Raw genomic sequence first — 24,056 nt, forward strand, 5'->3', positions numbered from 1 at the left:
TTAAATGTAGGTTATAATTTACCCTCTAGACATATTTACTGGCATATGGCGCTGTCAGACTGTAGATATATATATATATATATATATATATATATATATATATATATATGCCTATGTGCCTGCAATCTATGTGATATGTTTCAATGCATTTTTTGTCCTGCACCATCTATTTAGCTGTTTTCTGTTAAAAATCCTTAGAAAAAATTTCTTCCTACATGAGAGAGCATTTTAAAAAGATATACTCGTGCATTTTTGCCTATATTGACGGGACATAAGAATGCTAGCTTAACTACCATCAGTGTTCAAGGGGGGATATCAATAGCATCAAGATATGAATATGTATAAATCTGTGAAGTTTGGAAAGCTGAAGTCGAATTAGATATTTGCTTATAGATACAATCATTACACTGGCAGTGAAAGAAGACCTTTGGATAGACTACTGCTACTGCCATTTGTCTCTAGAATGCTAGGTAGTATTTACTCAGTGATACAGATGATAGTCCTCTAGGATTAATAGGTTCATCTCTTAATACCTACACAATGTAGTAGCTGTGTACATGTTCAGTTGCCTCACAGAAAGTCACATATGTTTTTGTGTCATCCACTTTTTTCATCATTATTTTTTGGGTATTATGATATTTTTCATTTGTCTATAATTATACATGATCTCCACTAGCCAAAATCTTCTGACCACAGAATTTCTCTCCATCCTTCATGCATGATAAATATTATGCAATTTCTAAAACTGCATATACAAATAGAACAAGACTGCAAGACATTTGGGTTGGAAATAAAAATCTACTTTAAGTTTAAAACTGTTATGAACCATATGACAAGAATAAACAATATGTTTTGCTCCTCTAATATACTATTACTACAAATAATCCTCTCTCTCTCTATCTATATATATATATATATATATATCCAATGCTTAGATATTGAAGTTTTCTTATTTTGGATACCCTTGCTTCCTGACTTACTTACCATGTCACTTTGTTGCATTCCTGCTGTAAACTTCAGACTATTTCGTTGGAATTCTATCACTGCATGAAGCACTGAACCTATTGCTTGTATATGTGCAGTCCTTTGCTTCCCCATTGACCGATACAAGGACATTTGCATTCTCGTGTTTATCTACTGATGTGTGCATTTCTGTGAAGGTGATTGGCCCCAGCAAGTTACATAATCTTCAGTAACTCCTATGGCACATTTGGAATATAGGTGAGAGTTGCAGTTGTCCTTCACCTATCTCCCTCTATTTACAAGTTAATACACTGCAGTAATTATAACAAATCCAAATATTTTGCAATATGGATCCAGAAACCTTATCACAGACCACTGACAATCTGAAACAAGGTCTGATTATATAATGTAGGCTTTGGGGGAAATCCAACTACAGCACTGTCAATTGCAAGACCTCCAGGCCAGCACACCACCTTTATATATACTTTAGCCAAATTCCAATGGTGACTGTTCACCTTTGGTATAATTGGTGGTCTTCTCTGTCCTGGAAAATCTTGAAAGGTGTCTACCATGTAAACAGGGACCTCTTTATTTAATGTATCGGTTTGTCTTAGTTTGTCTAATCTAGTCTTGTCATTCCCCTTGAATTCACAGCATGTATTTTAACATGCTGCATAAATTGTTGGCGCAATATAAGCAAGACTTGGCAAATGGACAAACAATGACTCAGACAAATTTTACATTCAATTTAGGTCCATTCATTTTCTGACAACAAATTTTGTTTCCTGCCCATTTGGTTCGGACAAGAATCGCAGGGCATTTTACATTCATAAAATTTGTTCTCAGACACCCTCATTCACTCTCTCATGTTCTATCACTCTCTCTCTCTCGCACTCTCCCTTCGGTTTCCACGTCTCCTTGCCTTCTCTTGCTCTTCTTTACTTCTCAGTGAACAGGGCCTTTCGATGAACTTCAGAAACGTCCCTTTTGTGGAAGTGAACATAGAGGCCAGAATAATGCAGATAGATTTGCAAAGAAAAAAAGGTGCAGAAATGTGTCTTCATTATTCTGGCCTCAAAACTAACTACCGCAAAAATTATTAATTCCTTGTCCATTGGTTAGTACTGCCACACATATTCTTTATTACTTTTGTTTACATATCATTTATTATGTACTGTATATTGTAAAAGATACATTTTATATTCTTTGAGGGTTATTAAATATTCTGTTACAGGAAATAATATAATCTTTTCAGGAATGACCATAGCTGCTTGAAAGAACAAATAACTGCTGTTTCCACTATTACAATTATTGGTCCTGATCAACAAAATATTAAAAGTCTTCAAAAAGCATTGTCAAGCCCTTTAAATAATTTCTATAGACACAATGCTTGAGAATGTCCTTGAGGGACAAGGAAAAGACATAAAGTCACTAAAATACTTAATTCTAAAAGGACATTTTTACCACCATTTTCTTCAAACCCTTGGTTCTTTATTGGCCTTCACGACACTGTTCATTCCTGAGTGCTCCAGAAATTAATCTTCTAAACTTCTCAAGCTGCCAATCAGTGACAGGAAAGTGCTCCCGTTGTAATTGATGCGGAGACTTTATACATGTAGAAGCATTTGGATTAATGCATGTCCTGTGGGGCATTTACCATGGGGAAGATGATGGGGCCACTCATATATATTAAAACACATATAATGGCTTGAGTGTCCCTTTAAGTTTTCTAGAACACTTGCTCACTGACTTATTAACTTGTCTCTCTACTGCATTCTTGCTGTTAGCCTTGGACGATTCTGGAAATATATCACTGTCTGAAGCCAGTTGGTGTGATTTGTGTATTGTGTTCCCTATTTACAGTCCCGTGTTTATTTACTTATCACATCCCTACACTGAATTCACATGAAATTGATATGCCCATACATAAGCTTAAGTAACTCCCACAGAACTTTACATATAAAGGCACGAGTTACAGTTGAGCTTCGCCCTGCTATGTTGACAAACCTTTAGACTTTTAAGTTAACCATCATTTTCTGTAGTTGAAATATAACAAGTATATCTTCGTATCATTTAACTTTGTATACTCTATGTCATTTTCTCTCCTGTAATACTATATATATGTCTAGTAACCATCTTGGGCAATTAAGCAGGGCATTTGTAGCCTGATTATCAAGAAGTAGTTGCTAGAAAAAATAGGAAAAAAATAAAATAAAAAATAGACCTTTATTATTATTATTTTTTTGCAGTGCAGCACAATAGGTAAATAGGACAAAAAAAAGATAAAGAGCGCTTACTACATTCAATTATGTTGGTTTATATATATATGAAGATTGGGGGGCTTATGTTATACATTCTAGAGTAGAAGAAGATAAATGACGGAGCAATTGCTTCAGGTACCAGCGTTCTGAGGAATCCTTCAGCAATTGCATTCTGACAGGTCCATATCTCTCATCTGTCCCACGAAGCGGTGATCCGTTCAGATCCCACAACGTACGGCAATCATTCTCCCACACTGACCCTGCACACCTTGAAATTGTATCACTTCCCTGTGGCAGTGAGGATGATTGCTAAACGTTGCAGGACCCGATCGGATCACCACTCAGTGAAACTGCTACAGGCCACAAGGAACATATAGGAGGGAAGTGGAGGATGTGGTAACTACTGTGTGCATATGCATATTTGTGTGTTTATAAGTATATATTTATATATATATATATGTGTGTGTGTGTATATGTATGTGTACAACCGTTTAAAAGTTTGAGGTCACTTAGAAATGTCCTTGTTTTTGAAAGAAATTTAAATTCTGTCCATCGAAATAACATGAAATGGATCAGAAATACAATGTAGACGTGGTCACTGTGGTAAAATGACTATTGTAGCTTGAAATGGCTGATTTTTTATGGAATATCTTCTTAAGTATACAGAGGCCCTTTATCAGCAACTGTTAGTCCTGTGTTGCAATGGCACGTTGCGTTCGTTTATCTTAGTTTAAAAGGCTAATCGATCATCAAGTTGTCCCCCTGCAAAAGTCAAGTTGGGTCCCATTAGGGAGACTCCTGGTTGGAACTCATGTTTAAATGCTTTATTTTCAGATTTTGTGTTTGGTTGTGTCATACGATCCCACCCTCTCCCCACTGCCCCCTGATTTCAGAAGTGATTTGAGATAATATCTGGGCACCAGAGCGGTAGTTTCTAGAGACAGACAATGCTAGGCGCAGTAGAAGAATGGTTGTAGAGAGTTGGCCAGCTCTGTAGGAAACAGATGAGTTAAAAAGTAAAACACCTTATTATTACCTGCTTTTGTGTCACATGCCAATTAAGTCTAAAGGTAAACATTGTATGTTTGCTAGTAAATATCTAGGTGGCTGAACGGATTTACATTATTTTCAGTGTATCATCAACATGTGGAAGGGCATATGTTTGAATTTGGTTGTTCCTCTCGAGGACTACCGCAGACAAAGGTTGGTCCACCACGGAAGAGGGTGCGTGTGCAAGGTTTTTTCCTTCAGGAAGAAACATGGAGGACAGTTGTTCTGTTGCTGCCACTGACCCAGCTATCCCTCATCTTCTTCAAAGGAAGAACGGATAGTGGCTCCTAAGGAAGGTAAAGGAAGAGGGGTTTTCCAGTCAGAGATATCTCATCTTCCTCTTCTCCTGTCCCCAAGGCAGTAAAAATTAAAATAAGAATAAAGTTAAAACTAAATCCCAAAGGCCCCATGTGCCATCAGACTAAGAGAACTAAGAGAGCGTGTCAATCAAAGGGTTCTTGTCTCAGGCACCGGGAGCGGTTCCCTTGATTGTCTGGTAGCGCCTGCCAAACTGTCCCAGGTTGGTTCTCTGGGAGGGTCTTTTATTCTTACTCTTCAAGGGATATGGGCAAAAGAAGCCAGAAGAAGATGGCCAGAATTAGCCTGCTCGGCATCAGTCCCTCTGAATCCCCAAATTCCCAGCACCTTTCTCACATCTCCAGTGGAGAAAGATACTGGGAATTTGGTGCATGTATGGTGGTTTGATTCTAGGTAACATGAAAATTCCCTCTAGTCTCCCAAGAGCGTTGTTACATTTGGGTCTAGATCATTTAACAATTAAAAAAACAATATTTAGTATTACATGTACTTATGCTAGAAATAGGTAATAGCGAGACAATGGAAACAACAAACAACAATCTTTTGGGCTCATGTAATTAATCAAATTAATCTACAGTATACAATGGAAAGGGGTCATTGTATATGTAAAGACAATTGATTAGTATTTCAGGTTGGTAAAAATGTTCAATGTGCAAATTGTCTTTATGAAAGCAACCACCAAGCATGTGCTAGCTGTTGCCAGGTGGCCATGGTTTGATTGCCACCTAGCAACATTGCCATGGGGTTGTTGCCCTGTTAGTTGCTTAGTGAGTGAGATCTTTGTAATGCCAGTTTTATTCACTGACCTCTGTTTTTTCCTCTCCCCCTTTAGTTTTGGGACAGATGCCTAGGGAAAGTGGCTCAGCCCTTCCAGAAACGCCAGTCTACCTAAGATAATTGTCCTTTATTTCTGGGTCTTAGCTGTGATTAGATCAGTAATTAGATCCTTTACCACCTTTAGATGTTGGAAGATATTCTCTTCTTCGGGCATAGTCCAGCTCAACCCCATTTCACCTTCATCTGGTTTAATACTAACAGTTACCCTAACGGGTCATTATTCTTTGCATTTTCCACTTAGTTTCTTTTTTTCCAGAGGGTTGCAGTTTCTTCCTTAACTCCCCCTCCCCCATTGATGTTCATTGGATATATTTTAACGCATCAGCCTATGTCCACAGTCCAGCAGGGCCATGTGTTTCTACCAGTCTACAATAACTCCTCTTTGTCCTGGGTGAAATTTAGGATTGCCACCAGGCGTTTCAGGCTTCCAACAAATCTGGTGGGAGCATGTACGCAGTAGTCCAACATTGAAGTGCATGAATCTAAATTGAGAATATTAACAATATTTAATGGAAACATTTTGTAATATATTAAGAAACGGGAAAGAACAATTACACAGACTAGTGGCTTTCTTGTTTGTGGGTTTATTAAAGACATGTACTTCATGCTACTCTTCAACAATTTCTATGTAACAATCTAAATTACAAGGGGAATGTTTAGGTAATTGCTCTCAGGCTGGAAAAACGGCATGTCATAAACAGTCAATGTTAATCTTGCAGCTGAAAAGTGCATATTTTAACATATTTTCACACCTTTAAAGGAAATTAAAGGGGATAAAAAGATTAAAACATTTAAACACAAAAATGGGTTTTACTGTCACTTATCTAAGACTCACAACAGCCAAGCTAAAGCTAGCCTTAGTGAGGTATTTGAAGGTACTTACTAGATGGCTCCTGCTTGGTTAGGCTTGACTATAAACAGAAGAGCAGGTGCTCCCATGTCGTGCACTAAGGGGCGCATCCATGATGTGCAGCCAGAGTTTACATAGTTCGAGCTGCTATACGTAGGCACCCTAGTGTAGTCCTGAGTTTGTTCATTAATTATTTGGCATTTGTGCTCATGGTTCCTGGCTGTCTGATTCCTTAAGCTGTGTATGACTCATGGCTTGCTTGAATCCTCTCTGTCCAACAATTTTGTATCTTGTGGACCCACGCTGTGTACCGTACCTGGCTGTCCTTGACCACCTGTCTGCAGGTATCGGGCCCTCCAGGAGTTGTTTTGCTATGCTACAACTCAGGATCTATCATATCAGCCTCTACTCAAGCCTCCACACTATTGGGATCATCAAAGTTCTTCGTCATTCTATCTTTAAGCTGAAACCTTGGGTAATTTTATTAGAATGAATAACACATGTGGTGTGTGCTCCTGGGTTCTGGCTTTGTGACATCAACAAAGTACAGGAGGAAAGTTTATTTCAAAGGAGAAGATAAGAGGGAAGTTTTACTTTACTTTGCTTCCCAGTAGAAGTTGTAGAGGTTAGTACATTGAGGGAATTTAATGATAGAATATCAAAAAGGGTGGGTGTTAAAACCTAGAAAAAACAATAGAACATACTTGTTGGGAATACATACGTCGGGCACTTAATCCTGCTTTCTTGATTCAGATTCTTTTTTCTCTGCTTCATGAAGCAGACTTTGAATCTCTCCTCCCTGAGTCCACTGCTTACTAGGTTACTCAGAGATGTATAATAATTTAGAGCCATATTAGATTCTAGGTAGGGCAGTAGCTGCCTCTAGTTATCCAACATTGTACTGCTACCATTAGTGATCTTTGTATACCTTTCTTAATCTAGTAATGTTCAATGCTAATCTACTCTTTTATGACAAAGTCTAATCTCTTTTCTTAATTTTCCTGAAATTCATGTGTTTTTCAGTATGACAGCAATTACCTAAACATTGGTGGTATCTTGTCAGACCCCCCCCACACACACACCAGAACCGTTACTGAGCCAGTACTGAAGTTGAATGTATATCATTATCATGTGGCAGGAGATGGGTTCAGCCAAATAGCTGTGGAGAAGGGAAACAGGAAAATCATACACAGCTATCATACACAAGAAAGTGCACTTGATGGCTGGAGTTTACCTTTGAATTAGTGATCAAGTGTTTACTTCTCCCATTTCTTTAAGTAAAACATAATAACATAACATTTTGATCACAAGTGTTGCTTTGTATGGATAATTATTTAGAAAGTTAACTGGCTTAATGTATACTACTAGAAGTTAGGGAAGACAGAGGTAGATTGCTTACTGTGGAACCAAACTGAGCTAATGACATTGCTCTTTACAAAATACAAACTAGATCTATATGAAACAATTTATCATAACTAACCTCATTGAATAGGCAATCAGTGTTACAAATCAGCTGTTAAATAGAGGTCCAACTGCATGCACAATTTGGAACAACATTTAATGGGAACATTACAAAGTATTATTGTCTTAAAGCAGCTCATTAATCAGGCATGTCTATAAATGCAGTTTCTAAGTGTAAAATCCAATCACTGGATTAGTTAACCCTCATGCCTAAATCAGCAAAAACTAATTACATTACAAGTTTCTTGCAGCAGATGCATGCAATTCAGCAACGTTACGTAACAATTTGATCATGTGTGCCAACTGTGTGAGGTTTGGGTCTTCTTTGGATTCAAAAATCATACAGCCAAACAAATGCCATAACCCTTAATGAGTTAGAAGGTGCTGTTATACCTACTGTGAACTTAACCAAAACTAAAAGCAGCATTAAAACGTAATTCATGGTACTGTTGTATGCCCAAACCAGAAATAATCATTTAAAATTTGCTTCATTCGTAATTGAATGGGAACACCTAACTGGAGACTCAATAGATACCTCTTCACCTTGTGTACCAGTCTTAATGTCTGTTAATCTTATAGAATCCGTATGGGGGAACACTACAGTGAAACATCAGGCTTGCTTTCAAATGGTCTGTATATTCTTACACTGGAACCACATAAGATACCACCTGTCAGGGTGCAATAGGCAGAATATGGAGGGTACATTTCACCCAGGAGTTGCATCTCATAAGATGCCTTGACAGTTAAGGGCTGCTTTTATTTAAAGGGACAGTATAATGTCCCTGAAACCCCACTATAGGAGAATCCATATAAAAGTACTCTGTGAGTAACCCTAATCGTCTGTGAGAACGTCTTCAGGCCCATGTTGTTTTCATGACCTAAGGACCAGATTCTTTTTGTTATTTTATGTTTGTTAAACCGCACATAATTTCCTTCAGAAGTAGGGCCTTCTTTTGAAAGCATAGAAATACATAAAAAATAATAATTATTTGTGATTATAGATTAAAAACATTTATACTAAAATAGAAAAAAAGTTTTTTTGCAATTTTGCTTAAAATATATCTTATACTGTAGGTGTCACAGCTGAACAATGACCCAATGTATGTTCAGCATTATCTCCTGATTACAGTCATACCAAAAATACATATTGTTTATATTCACGAGGGCCATATCCATGCTTTACATATTACATATTTTATATATTTTTAATTTCATTTATTTTCCATTTTTGGTTTTCATGGTGACATCACTGGGCTCTCAATAAATAATAGTTTATTCATTTAATTTAATGTATATTTAATTTTCCCCTTTTTTATTTTCTGGAAGAGGGAGAAACTTTTTTCTCCCTCTCCTCTTGATCTGTCTATCAGGACCCTGCATTGCTGATTGGAATACGGTGTGAACAGCCAGTAGAGGGAGAAATAGGAAAGCCCAGCAAAGTCTAGAAATAGCCTGCTAAGACTTTCCTTTCCTAGTGAACATCTAGTGGGTGATGGGGCATTCGTTGTATGATGGTGTCCTGGCACTCACTGTTACACTGGAGCTGATTGGAGGTGAGCTTATCATGTGCAAGAAGACGTGTTTAGCAGAGGGTGTAGAAAGTGCCAAATGCATTTACAAAATGGGCCACAAATTTTATAGAGACAATAAAAATGCATATGATGGCTGGAGGGTCCTTTTCAAATCTGAATCCTCCTGTGGTTGCTGACAGATTGCAGTAAACGGAAGCTTTTACATGGAAATGTCAACTTACAAAATGCTAGCAACTTTGTTACTAGTTCATGTTAGCAGTTATTTTCCCCTGCAACATACCTCCTAGTGTCATCCTATATAAGAATTTTTTTGCTGGATATGAGGGTATGATGATGTTAGACAGCCCTAACAGTCCCAATAGTATGTATGTGTTTATAAATGAAATTGTCCCTAGCCATGTCTCTGAAGTGTCCATCTGGTCATGCAAAATGTTGATGTATGTCAGCATTAGGTATGGCAGCTGATTAGCACTTCATGTCCTCTTTTACTTCCTGCCTCATTCTGCCCACCCACCCGTTGCTAGCCTGAGCTCATTTGGCATGGCTATGTCTACCCTCAAAAAAGAAGAGGGGAGATATCTGGAGAAACATTTCCTCAAAGTTCATAGGTTTCAGAAAACAGTATAATGCAGTATAATTCCCTATTTCTAGAACTGTTCTATTCTTAATTTTACAACCTTGTTGCAAAATTAAATATATATATTTTAGATGTTATTTATGCAAATACATCAATGGCATATAATGTGTCCATTTATTTTGCAGTGGGTACAAGGAACATCTCCAATTTGAAAATTGAATACTATGTGAGGGATGACAGGCACAGCTGTGAATGTAAAAAATGAACATTCAGAAATGGACATTTCATACAAACATTTTGTGACAATTGTTTTTAATGAAAACTGAATTACACTTGTGCAGTTTTATTCTTATGCATCAAAGCCAGCTGAAATAACACCTGCTCTACAATGAATGAATATGCCCTATCACAGCATAGATTGCCAACTCTAAAACATCTGTGTTATAAGAACATCATAAACAGAGACTGATTAGCATACCATATGAGTGATTTAAAACAGTCAGTACACGCCAATCTTATTTTCATATTAAGTGTGTATTTGAGTCCACTTGGCTAGGCTGCAATAGCTTTTACTGCATACAAATTGGTGCAGATATTCTTTAGTTCAGGGGCATCCAACATGCGGCCCGCAGGCCAAATGCGGCCCGCGTGACCTCGAGGTGCGGCCCGCTTGAGATCGGCAGCCAGGATCACAAGCCATGCCGCTTACTTGTGGGAGGGTCTATTCTCTGCTCCAGTCCTGCCTCCTCTGTGGGGAGAACGAGGGAGGCCGCGCCCCTCTGCTGAAGTCTGAGCGGCATCGAGAGCTGTAGTAGGTAAGGGGGTGGGGGAGGTTGTTTGAATGAGTATGCCTATGAGGGAATGAATGTGTGAATGAATGAGTATATGAATGAATGAGTGTGTGTGTGATAGCATGGATGTGTAAGTGCTGGAACCTAGGCATGATGGGACTGTGATTGCTGTTAGCAAACACACTCCTATCATGCCAAGTACATGCTGAAACCTGGCTAGCTGCCCCCCTTGTGTATTGATGCTGCCAGCAGTATGGGGTCTGCACTTACAGCCACCCTGTACCAGCCTGTACTGGCTGACTTGGCATGATAGGAGTGTGATTGCTAACAGCAATCACAGTCCCATCATGCCTAGGTTCCAGCATTTACTGGAATTGCTGTTAACAATCATAATATATAATTTTTTTGTACAATTTTGGTGTGTAACTTACTTTTATTAGAAGTATGTGTGTGGGGGGGGTCATTTTCAGTTTTGGCTAAGTGAACCCTGAATTTCTGGTTTTGGTCCAAAATTTTCATTTCGGTGTATCCCTAAAATAAATAGAACTATTTCATTTTAACTTATCCAGAATCCTGAATTTGTAGACAGAAAACTTTCTAGGCCCAGAAATCAGTGAGAGGAAAAGGAAAGGTTTTGTGTCATTTACTTTATTTTAATCTGCATATATTATTAAAGGCCATATTTTCACGCAGTGAAAAATGAGTGCGGCCCACACACGTATACAATTCTGATGAAGTGGCCCACTGCAGAAAAAACTTGGACACCCCTGCTTTAGTTATTCAAGGATTTGTGTCCCACTTAACTCCTACCCTAGCTGCCTCTACTGAAAGCAGGATGCACTTCACAGTATGCTTCCTGCACATGCTCAGTAGAACTCCCATGCTAGTCAATTGGAGCTGAGATCCTACTCAAATCATTGGGGGTAGCAGCAACCAATCACATCTCTGCCACACTGATGGTTGCAAGCAAATATGATTGGCTGCCGCTTCTGTGACCTTAATGGGAGTCCTACGAAGCATGTGCAAAACGTTTGTAGGCTAACGCTTCCTGGTTTCAATGGAGGCAACTGGGGAGAAGTTAAATGTGACAGACATCTCTCTCCAGTAACTAAATAATGCATTCAGTAAAATGAAGTCCATGTCAAATGAACCCCAACACGCGTTTAAAAAATAAGTTTTAATTTGGAGAACTGCAAAGCATTTTACTAGGTTCTGAATAACAGTAAGTGGCGGAGAATTCTGGGGTTATTATTCAAGGGGAATACAATAGACAGACGAAGACAAACCCATACATTAGGTAAAGAGGGCCCTGCTCACAAGCTTACATAAAACCAGCCCTGATTACGATTGGCAACCCTTTGTAATGAAGGAGACGGTAGGAGCTGCAGTAATATTTCCATTTTTAACCTCCATGCATTGCTGCTTTGGAATGCTGGGTTTAAACTGTAACATTACACCAATTACAAAACAGTTTATTTTATTAGCAAATCATATTGTTTTTATTATAGGTCGAGAATATGTCCATCATTGGATTACAGTTATCCGGTAGTAGTAACTTTTTAAAAAATACTAAGGATTTTCAGATATTTGCAGAAGCTTGTTGCATTTTTTATGGTAGCACAAGTTTTGGTGCCCTCTGCTGTTAATAAATAAATAAGCTAAGGGGATGTGTTTAACTATTTTGTAACAGAATAAAAACAGTTTAATTTTCATTTGTGCTTTATATTGCATTATATATTTATACATTATATTGCATATTATGTTGCATATATCTTTATGAGCGGAAGGGGTTAAAGGGCCAGAATATTTCCAATGGACCAGTCATAGGTTGTGAAATGTTCAAGGAGACCTATTATTTGTTTACTTTTGACTGACATATACGTCAAAACACAAAGTGACATGAATTTCAATGGTTGTTCGGTAATTTACTATAGATGATTAAAAGTAAAACCTTCCAGCAATGTAAATACTGGTTCTGATGGAGCGACGTAGAACACATCTGGGATATTTTGGAAAATTTTCCAAAATGGAAATGGACCAAACAAGAGAAATACTCGATATATAATTCAGAGTGAGTGGGACCGTTAAGGTCTTCAAAAGGATTTTTGTTTGGTTTCTACCCTCCCTGTGAGGGCAATGGGCACTGCTGTTGTATATCCAGTGGTGTATCTAGGCTGGGGGTTACCTTAGGCACAACCTAGGAAAGTGCCCAATCTGCCTCCAGCACTCATTTCTGCATCATTGTCCTCCCTGCTGAGAGTTGGGATATGATGTCACACCATACTAATACCACATGCTAAGGAGTCAATATTTGGCCACACTCAATGACTCATTTAAACCCTTCGTGACAATGGCTGAATTAATTTTTTGTAGCCTTTGTGACAATGGCTGTTTTACCATTTCTTCTTTCCCGTTTACTGAACCCACACAAGTTATATATTGTTTTTTTCAGGACAAGAAGGACTTTTAGATGTCATTATTTTGATTGTTTCATATCATTTACTATAAAAAAAAGTATAAAATATGGTGATTTAAAAGAAAAATTCTGACTTTTACTTGGAAAAATCTTTTACACATCTATAAAAACTAATGAAAAACCCGCTAAATAGATGCTACTTTTTGTCCTGAGTTTAGAAATACCCAATGTTTTTTTTTGCTTTTTTCTTTTTATGGGGCAATATGTACTGGTAGCATTTTGTTATTTCAAAACCATTTTTCCAAATTCTTCCCCCATGTGCTATTTCGGGTATCTTTGAAGCTGGCCAATGCAATTTACCCCATCAGTTTACCCCAACCATATATTTTTGAAGACTAGACACCCCAGGGTATTTCAAATGCTAGTATTTTAACTCTTTCAATGCACTAATTCTACCACCAGACTTTGTCAAACTTTGTGGTCATTTTTTTGTGTTTTTATTCACACACATTTTACTTCATGTATGAATTAACAGGTCCTGTCACACAACATCCCTATATGTGTTCAGTAACATCTCCTGAGTACAGTGATACCACTCATGCATGGGTTTGCCTGGCTGCTTTGGGGCAAAAATGTCACATTTGGGGCATTCACATTTTTCAAACTTTATTTGGTGATCCACTGCCCATGCCCTATTTGGTACATCTTTCAGCCCGGCAAATTCAGTGTGCCCTATAAAGCCGCACCCCAGGGTATTTAAAATGCTGTTATTTTAACTCTTTCATGCACTAATTCTCCCACCAGCTTTTGTCAAAGTTTGCAGTAGTATGTACATTGTAGTTCATGTATTTCAACGCATATCCTGGTATATGTCACTGTGACACAACACTACAATATGTGTTCAGCAACATCTCGTGAGTACAGTTATACCCCACATGCATGGGTTTGTCGGGTTGTTTGGGGGGTAAAAAGCCACATTTGGGACGTGTGCATTTTTCAAATTGGAAATTAGACATGTGGTCATCCTTCTCCGTGTGTTAATTGGGACATTGTTGAACCCGGCAAATTCAATTTACCTCATCAAATCATTCATTTTTTTTAAAAAAAGTAGACATCCCATGGACATTTAACATGCCAGTATTTTAACTCTTTCCATGTGAGAAAATAAAGCGCTAATTTTAGGACTTGCTTTCTGCACCCGTTTGAAGTCATGGCAGTCAATTTGTTTTCACGTGACGTGTCCGGACTGTCAATTGTCATCAAGGCGTTAAAGGGCTCCATAAGTATTACAAATACTACCCTATATGGTTCTATGTTCTATGGGACCAATGTGGGCACCTACAACATAAAAGAAATACCCACCCAGGCATTGGTTTGACTCATTGTTTAGGGGCTAAAAGGCCACAAATTTGGAGGTGCACGTTTTTCAATTTAGAAATTTGACATCTGGCCATCCAGCACCCATATCCTATTTGGGACTTCATTGAAGCCAACCAATTAAATGTACCCCAATCAAACCATATAGATTGACTCACAAGTTCTCCCTTCTTCCTGGGCAGTGTTACTTATCTTACAGCTGGCTCTTGACCTCTGTCAGTAGAAGTGCAAGAAGTCTGTACATATGCGTGCTCTGACACATGCATAGGTATTGGGAGTGTGTATAAACATAATTCCAGTGCATTTACACCTTGTAGTTGGGTACAGAAATTAACATATTTCAATTCTTGCAGAAACAATATTAAGCAAGAAATTGATTTTTCACTGTCTAGACACAGTATTTCAGAACAAGGTTAAGAATACTAGAGTTGATTGCAGATTACAACAGTAAAATTTAAATAACTGGGGAATTACTCCAGAAATTGGATATGTAATTTACATACCTTGCAACCACAAAAATTAAATGATTTCAACCTCTTTGGACGTATCTAATTTTTTTCATGTTTTATGCGTGTATTTCATACTTAACCTCTATTGTTCTTGATATTAATAATTAAAGAATGTGCTTCCAGGGTCTAATGGGAGGATAGTGTGGGTTCTGTTTTTACATTAGTAAACATGTAAAATCAAATAAACCCTGCATGTTTGGTTCTTATATGGTAGGTAGGTATATTTTCATTTTATTTATACCACAGATGATAGGCACATGCAGCCCCTTGGAGTAGGACTGAATTGACCCAATATTTTATATTATACATGTGCCAGGTTTTGTCCGCAATATTTATTAACAATGAATAATATATGATATGATAGATAAAAAAAAAAATACCTGTCCAGAAATGAGTGGTTTGGCTGGTATTGTCATGGTGTTATGAGCTCTGGCCCATATAGGCCTGCAGCCTGCTATTGCCCTTGTGTTTTGCTCTGGCTACCTCGTGATCCTGGTTTTCCTGTGTATGACATTGGCTTCCTGTGACTACCCTTCCAGCTTCTGATTCCTGTCTATTGTATCCTGACAAAGCTGACTTCCATGTTCCTGACTCTGGCTAGTCTGACTACCCATTCTGGTTCCTGACCCCAGCTTGTTTATAGGTCTACGATTTTCTATTACGTTTTGGCTACTTTATTGTTCATTTAATAAAGGATTTTTTCATTCAGTATTTTTGTATTAGTCTGGTTCCTGGCCCCTAACAGGTACTAGAGTAAATAAGCAACTGTCTTAAACTACTCAGTTTGAAATGTTAAACAACTAAATGATCTTCACACTGCCGCAAGCCCAGTAGAATGCTTAGTTTATATTTATCAATTTATCAAGGTGAATAATAATATATGATAAGATAGAAAGACAGAAATATTTACTGTTATCTACAAATTAGAGGTTTGGCTAGAAGCATAAATGGGCAACTGTCTTAATCAACAAAACTCTACTCAGGAGCACAACAGTATTTAATAAACAACTAAAACATGCTGCATGCAAGTACAGTCAAATGTATATTTTTGCCACGATTTTTTGTGTTGATAAAAAACTAGAGGTGGTGCCCTAAAATAAATGTCTGATGCAGACCCTGTAAGTGGTATCTATAAATTATATATATGCACTAAAGCTTCTCCCATCCAAACCACACCAGTACAATTCTGCACTAAAATATTATTACTTTATCAATTAACTTGCAGTATTGTATATGACCAATGAGCATCAATCTCTGATGAGCAGTGTTCCCTCTAAGCTGTGCACTTGAGGGAGCGCACATGTCAGAAAATTGTGCGCACAACCAGTAGTGTACCTAGCGGGGGGGGGGGCAGTACATTTTTTTTTGTCCAATTTTGGTGTATTAACCACACTTTTCTTAAAAGTAAGTAACACACCAAAATTGGACAGAATTTTTTTTCTATATATATATATATAATATTATTGTATTATTATAATATTATGAATATTTTTTTGTCTAATCATCAATGTTTGGCTTAGTATATAGTGATAGGGGTTATGCTGCATTATTGTCAATGTCAAAGTCTGGCTCAATGTATAGTGTTAGTTCTTATGCTGTACCACCGTCAGTGTGTGCCTCAGTATATAGTGATAGGTGTTATGCTGTACTACCGTCAATGTTTGCCTTAGTATATAATGATAGCAGTTATGCTGTACCACCATCAATGTTTGCCTCACTATATAATGATAGTTATGCTGTAACACCGTCAATGTCTGCCTCAGTACATAGTGATAGGTGTTATGCTGTACCCCAGTCAATGTCTGCCTCAGTATATAATGATAACAGTTATGTTGTACCACCGTCAATGTCTACCATAGTATATAATAATAACAGTTATGCTGTACCAATGTGTCAATGTTTGCCTAACGATAGAAGCTATGCAGTTTTAAAGTGTGTGTGTGTGTGTTGGGGTGCCACATACAGGATCCGCCCCAGGTGCCAAATACTCTAGGTAGGCCCCTGCCTACAACAGTTTTTCCCAATTAAAAAAAAAAGATATTTTGTTCCTTTATGCGGCCCAGAGCCTCCGCTCGTGATTCGCTCACAATTCAAATATGTAGTGAGAATTTCATATTTACATTACAGTAAGTAATACTATTGTGTAACTAATACTATATTATCACACTATAATGTAGTGTTATTAATCATGAGCGAGCTGTACCAAAAATATAGAATAACAATTAAAATGTAACATTTGCAGAAGCATATTGTGTGCACAAAATTTTGGCTCTGAGAAAATTTTTGCACAAGAGAAATTTTGTGCGCACACCACCTAAGGAAAATTAGAGGGAACATTGCTGCTAAGCTGTCACTGTCTCACACTCCAACTCTCATCAGTCTGTAACTGCTGCTACTGACAAGTTAAAATGGAGTCAGCACACATATATATCTAATGCATGTCCCTTCCCCTTGTAAATGCTGATTAGCCAGAGTAAAAAAAGAAAAACCCACAGGTTGGTGGACCCATCAATCACAGCCATTACCATAAATGAGACGACCACTCTTTTTTTGGTGGCTACTTCTACCTATTAGTCATTGATATGTTCCCTCCTATACACAGTCCCTTTCCACTTTGCCTCATCAAGGAGCACCAAAATGGCTTGTAATGGTGCCAAAATGACTTGTAATGGCAGCCCCTACACGTGGTAACTAATGAATAAATCCTAACAAAATTCCAGCGCTTTTGCAATTCATTTTATTGGGATTGCCTCCGCTGCCCCTATTCATGAATTTGCAAGCTACTCTAAAAGTACAGATATGATTTTATACTGTATGTGAAGTGGAAATTGTCATTCAAAGATTTGTGGATGGGTATGCATGTCCTCCAAGCCATAGTCATTAGCCTGATTAGCAAAGAAAATTCAACAACACATGGATAGCAGCCTGTTTGTTACACCCGTTCTAAATTCTGTCGCATAGCAGGTACACAGAATCAGTTTGAGGGTCACATGTAAAAGTACAGTGATAAACATCCATGTCAGGGTATTTGGTGAATGCAAGGGAACTATAGGAACAATTCACCTGAATCTACAGACAACCAGATCAACATTAGTCTACTCAAATAATTACAATTATTTTCATTAATTTACCTGGTTCTGTTCATGCAGCCACTTTTCTCTCCTCTTTTGTTTTCTCCTGATGCTTTTTAATTTGTTTATTTCTCTCTTAGTTAACCTTTGGGTGACATCATCAATGCTGGTGGAACTAGGTTGCTCAACTTCAGAAAAAAACTCTGGCTCCTGCTGTTCAAAGTCTTCTGTGGTGGTTAAATCTGAAGGAGGACTGAAATCCAAAAACTGAATGGTATTACTATTCTGGGTTGTTGGACGTCTCAGCACTGAGAAGCTACTATATGGATCTGTAGATACTGAAGATCGCACAGGTGCTTCCTCATTGCCATTCCTACAGTGATCTTTAATGTTACGTTTCCTGAAACACTCACTGTTGGAACATCCAACACTGGAGCCAAAAAGTTTAAGTCCAGGCTCAACTTTGTTTTGATAGTGAACTGATGATATCTCCAATTGCACTTCATTGTTGCAATCCAAACTATATGATTTCTTAAGGGAACTGTGAGTACTCCTAAAAACACCTTTGCTCTTTGAATTTGAATATCTTGTCGGACTAAAATTGTCGAGAGGCAGTTTTGTTCTTCTTGGTATTGTATGCCTGGTCGTTCTTGGGACTTCCAGGCAAAGTGCCTCGGCCAATCTTTCTGCTGGAACCTCATTTAAATCCATAGTCAACTTTGTTTGGTTTCCATTAACGCCATATCTGGTATCCTTATTAAAAAATAGAAGCGCTTTGGTTACTTGCCGACTCTTTCTAACTGAACTGGTCGAATGTGCTGTATCATAGTCAATCCGGCTCTTGCTTAGATGTATAAATGAAGTCTGTCCACAGAAGCATTTTGGGCCGCCAACAAAGTTAAAAGCACCGAGGCGTGAGCCGCAGTAAGGACAGTTCAGTCTGCTGGCAGTCCAGTGAACCTAGGTGTAGGAAAAATGAGGAAACGTCATTGTAAAAATTAACAAAACAGAATTACTGCACTGATCGTTGTTTGGGAACAAAAGGATCCTTTTTTTGGGCCTGCTTTACATGAAATACAGCGATGTCAGCAAACTGCACATCACTGTTTGACATAGCATTATAAGCAATGCAGAAGTCCCTAGAAAAAAACATTACAAAAGCTAGAGTTGTAAAAGGATCCTGATGTATAGCTTTTTTAAAAAAAAGCTTATTGCTACCTCATCCAGTTACAGTCCTGCGAGAAACAGAGTTTGAGAACTAGATCTTACCAATTATTGTGTATAGTGATGTGTCAGAAATATTTCCTAAATTACACAAAACTATTATATGTCTATATGCCATGATATATAATCATTAATCGTACTGTGGTCAATGATATAAGCATAACTAAAATATTAGAACTAAAAACATTCGCAAAAATTTATAGTTTAAGGAAAATCATTTTTTAGGCAAGTAGAATGGTTTAAAGAACAGTACTGTTTATGTAGATAAGTGATTGTGGTGTAAAGTGTGATATAATACATGGGATCATATAATCAGCAGAAACATTACATTTGTTGCTATGGTAATAAAATAGCTTTTTGTACTCATTTCTTAATTCTTGTAACAGACCCTTGGTTCTGCACAAGACATTTTGGGCGATGCTATGCTTACAGCTTTGTGGTATCAGTTTGGGGAAAGACCTTATTTATTCTAGCATGACTGTGCCCCAGTGCAAAGTCCATAAAGACATGGCTGATTGAGTTTGGAGCAAAAGAACATGACCGGCCGCACAGAGCCCTGACCTCTACCCAATCAAACACCTTTAGAATGAACTAACACAAATGCTCTATTGGATAAATGGGCAAAAAATCCCACAGAAAGAATACAAAATCTCGTGGAAAGCATTCTTGGAAGAGTGGAAGCTGTTATAGCAAGTTCAAACGGGGGACCAACTACCGTATTTGCCCGATTATAAGACGACCCGCTAAAATGTCAATATTTATTTAGGAAAAAAAGAAAAAGTCTGAATATAAGACTACCCTATAGGAAAAAAGTGTTACTAGTAAATATTAACTGACATGTAAACTATTTTTTAATATTTAATAAAAACTATGATTGAAAAAAGTGCATTTTTTTATTTGCCAACCTGCCCCCAGTTATGCACATCTGCCCACCGTTATGCACATCTTCCCCCAGATATGCCTTTTACCCCCTATATGTCACTCTGCCCCTGATATGCCACTCTGCCCCCCAGAAATGCCTTATACCCCCCCTATATCCTACTCTGCCTCCCAGATATCTCTTTTACGCCCTATATGCCACTGCCTCCCTGATATGGCACTCTGCCCCCCAGAATCAAAACCTACATACACACTACAGTCCAGTCTTGCTTCAGGGGGAACTGGCAGCATTGGTGCCAACATCAAACTCACAATGACCAGCGCCAGAGCAAAGGACGTGGCGAGGCCTCAGAGTGTGACTGGTTTCCAGAGAGCAAGGACATCCAATGTATACCCTACCCTAGAATACTTGGGATTTTCCATTCAAGCTTATCGCTGCAGGAGGTGATTCCTTCCCCTTGATTGAGGGGGAGCCTCTTCAGACAGCTGCTAGTGGCCCTCGCTCCCCACTACCGCCTTCCCTGTTGCACAACCTTCAGCAGGACTGTAGTGCCTTTACCAGCCTTGTGCCTCGTTGTTAAAGTTTTTTGGCCTCCCAATGCAGTCCTCTAATATGGTGCGCCACAAGTGCACAAAATGCTTTTCTTTCATTATTCTTTCATGGCACAATTTGGTGGACAGTAGGGCTGTAGCTAGTGTAGGCACATATAGTGACAGGAGGGGTGGAATTGGGGCAAAAGGGCTTCAGGGTTCTAGATCTTCCTAAATGGATAACATATCAAATAAACATTTTAAGTTGTAAATTTCAGCATTTCAGCTATAGCTGAATATTTTAGCAGTCTTATCTAAACAATTTGTTGCATCTTATCTCCTGTATCCTTTTTATCTTTGTTTTCTATTAAACTAATTTTTATTTTAGTTATTGCTCATACAGTATAAACTTGCAAAAAAGAGTTAGTGTGGAGTACATGGAGCAGTAATATGTTAAGCATTACCTATTGAACCTTCAAAAAAAATACCTGTTCTACTCTTTTTTTCATCCAGTCTGGAATTTCTTCAACATCCATATGCCATAAATGACATTCTTCATGATATACAGAAGACTCAAAACAGCCCTAAAAGAAAAAAAACAACAAAAAATGATATAGGTTGACAAATTTGGTTTGGATCTAGGAGCCAGCCCAAAAAATTACAAGCCACCTTTTTTTTCTTCCCCAATAATGTTTTTTTTCCCATTTATTACCCATGATCTGCAGTTAAGGGATGTTTATTTGGGTAATACAACATAAAGCACACCTTTTGTCGGTGCTGCACTACTGTATTGCAGTTAACCCCTTTATGAAAAGGGGTATTTTACACCATAAAGACACAAGCTTGTATGTCTAACCATTATTCTTACACGTATACACACTAACACCATACAGTACCATACAGACACACGCTAACGTCTAATGCTCTCAAACAGTAGACATACTGACTCTTGCACTATATAGTTACACATACACACCGTATACAAAAACTATGACACTACAGTATACAAAAACACTCACAGACTCCAGCACTTTGCATGTACACATATACGTATATACTGACTCTTCAGTATAAATGCATATACACTCACGTCCACTACCCCCCTTGTGGAGACCGACCATGCCACTGCCAATCTTCTGACAGATTTGTAAATCCAGCACCCTATGCTTTTCTGGGGGGTCCCAGGTGGCAACAACTGCCCAGCAGAGCCTTGTCACGTGCATTACGTGACCTTGCTGTGCGCATCACAGCACTCACTTCACCACACCCCTATAGGAAAGTGCCTGATTCATGATGGCAGCCTTGTCTAGTATTTACCCCTTTGTCCCCCAAAAGCCTGGGGTTTGTCAAGCCCTGATATATATAATTGTGTATGTGTCTGAATGGAGCTGCAAAGAACTGTTCAATGTTAAATTCTCTTAATTAAGTACTTATAGATAAGATAGATAAGCATGTTAAATTGTCTAATCCAGAGTTTTTTTTCCATTTACCATTTATATATTTTATTGACTTTAAACGTTAATTACCACTTCATTTATGGTTCTCGAAATATAAAATGATAAGCTGATACAAATCTCAATTGTATGGGGTTTATCTGATGGAAACAATAAAAGAGTGAATTAACATAATTTAATTTTAGACACTAGTAGAAATAATGATATATCTATTTAATCAAACAGCCAATCTTCCTGAATTAGGCTTAAGTAACACCGCATTGATGTAGGAGCCAGGGTTTGGGTCATACTAAAGAACTTCCCCGCTTAATAATATAGTTAGTATTAGTTAAAGACAAAACTTACATAAAAAACAAATTCTGTACAATTATAGTGTTTGTGTATTTGGAATATGTATGTGTTTTAGCCAATCTATTAGACAAACATGCCAAGTCCTAATCATATTGACATTATTTAAACCATATAACTTTGCTGTAATCTGACTGATGAAGGTCTATAATGAAAGGATTAGCAACAGTAAAAAACTTAATTTGCTTTGCCATAAGCAGTTTACGTTTATGAGGAGGGAATGCCACTCAGATATCATATTCTTCATCTGAGGTTGCCATTTCTGACAAAGTAACTCATTTGGAGGAAATTTTAATCATGTATCTGAAATTCTAAATAGACAATTCATTTAGCACTAAATATAGAAATAATACAGCCATAGGATTTATTATATACAGAGAAATTCATAGTTACGAGAGATGATTACTTTTTGATTTTCTATCTTAAAGCAGAATTATTTTTTTTTCAATTTGCCAACGTAAAAAACAATTGCAAATGTATACAAACTGTACCACAGCATATAAATGGTCAAACTTGGTTGAAATATTATCAGTATGCCTTTGTTCAAATATATCATAAGCCTATAAACATACATCAAGCTAAAAAAATGGAAACAACCAAACTAATTCGGTTTCCTCTGTTTTTTGCCTTTCAAGAAAAGGAGCCAAGGAACATCTGACCATCTCAACTAACACATACCCACCACACCTTCTATATCAATTATAAGGGAAAGAGTTAATAGAAGTCATATTAGGAAAAAGGGGATGTAAATGCCTTGTCTTGAGTACCTACAAACTCATGTTGTCCATAATTTGTCAAATGCCCCTCATCTAATTGGGCTGTGAAGTTCCCCATGTCGCAAAGAAATGTCACTTTCCTTAAGATCACCTACGGTTATTCAGTTCCCTGCAGCCAAGCAGATCAATAAAATTAAGTTATTAGGATATTTGGTAATAATATAACCAAAGAGAAGGTGGATATGGTCCTGGCACAAGCAGAATTGGTATGGGATAGAATTAGATGTGCGCCGACTGGATTCCGCTGCGTCCCTATGGCGCGATCACGTCCCAGACGTCGGGGAACGCCCCCCCGGGCTATTTAAACCTCTCTTACCTTGTCCTCAGTGCTCAGTTATACTGGTGCTTCCTGTATCTCGTGAGCCCCTCCAGTATTCCTAGTTGCTTTCTTGTTTATCCGGTATCCGACCCTGGTCTGCTTAACGGTTCCCGTGTACTTCTGGCATCCTGACTCTGGCTATCCTACGACTCTGTGTATCTCTGGCATCCTGACCCCGGCTCTCCCTACGACTTCGTGTATCTCTGGCATCCTGACCCTGGCTATCCATACCAACTACGTGTACCTCTGGCTTCCTGACCCCGGCTAGCTCAAGGGTTCCTGTGTACCTCTGGCATCCCGACCCTGGTCTACTAAACGGCTTCCTTCTGACCACCCGTGTTTACAGCTACACTGCCAAGTGCCCTGTTACCCTCACCAGGCCCCTTGTGCGTGTTCTGTTCTGAGCAAGTGTGTTCCATTCCTGCATTCCGGATTCCTCCTGGTAAGACGAACCTCACAGAATAACTGAGCCCTAACATGGAATCCGCAGGAATTGCTGATGCTCTCTCAGC

General features: G+C 38.2%; 1 protein-coding gene across 1 annotated transcript in view; it reads right to left on the reverse strand.

The window, feature by feature from the left end:
* The window catches only part of LOC149285517 (E3 ubiquitin-protein ligase RNF180-like), a 35,647-nt gene extending 12,364 nt beyond the window's left edge, over positions 1–23,283 (reverse strand). The window contains exons 1-4 of the mRNA XM_089495276.1: positions 23,221–23,283; positions 21,136–21,231; positions 18,070–18,973; positions 12,459–12,498 (exon numbers count right to left, since the gene is read on the reverse strand). Of these exons, the coding sequence (XP_089351402.1) occupies positions 12,459–12,498; positions 18,070–18,973; positions 21,136–21,231; positions 23,221–23,283 (1,103 nt within the window). The remainder of the gene's footprint in view (positions 1–12,458; positions 12,499–18,069; positions 18,974–21,135; positions 21,232–23,220) is intronic.
* Between the last annotated feature and the right edge of the window lie 773 nt (positions 23,284–24,056).

The sequence above is a fragment of the Sceloporus occidentalis genome, unplaced genomic scaffold, assembly GCF_023333645.1.
Source record: "Sceloporus occidentalis isolate IW3139 unplaced genomic scaffold, rSceOcc1.0.p SCAF_78, whole genome shotgun sequence".
Classification (NCBI taxonomy): Eukaryota; Metazoa; Chordata; class Lepidosauria; order Squamata; family Phrynosomatidae; genus Sceloporus; species Sceloporus occidentalis.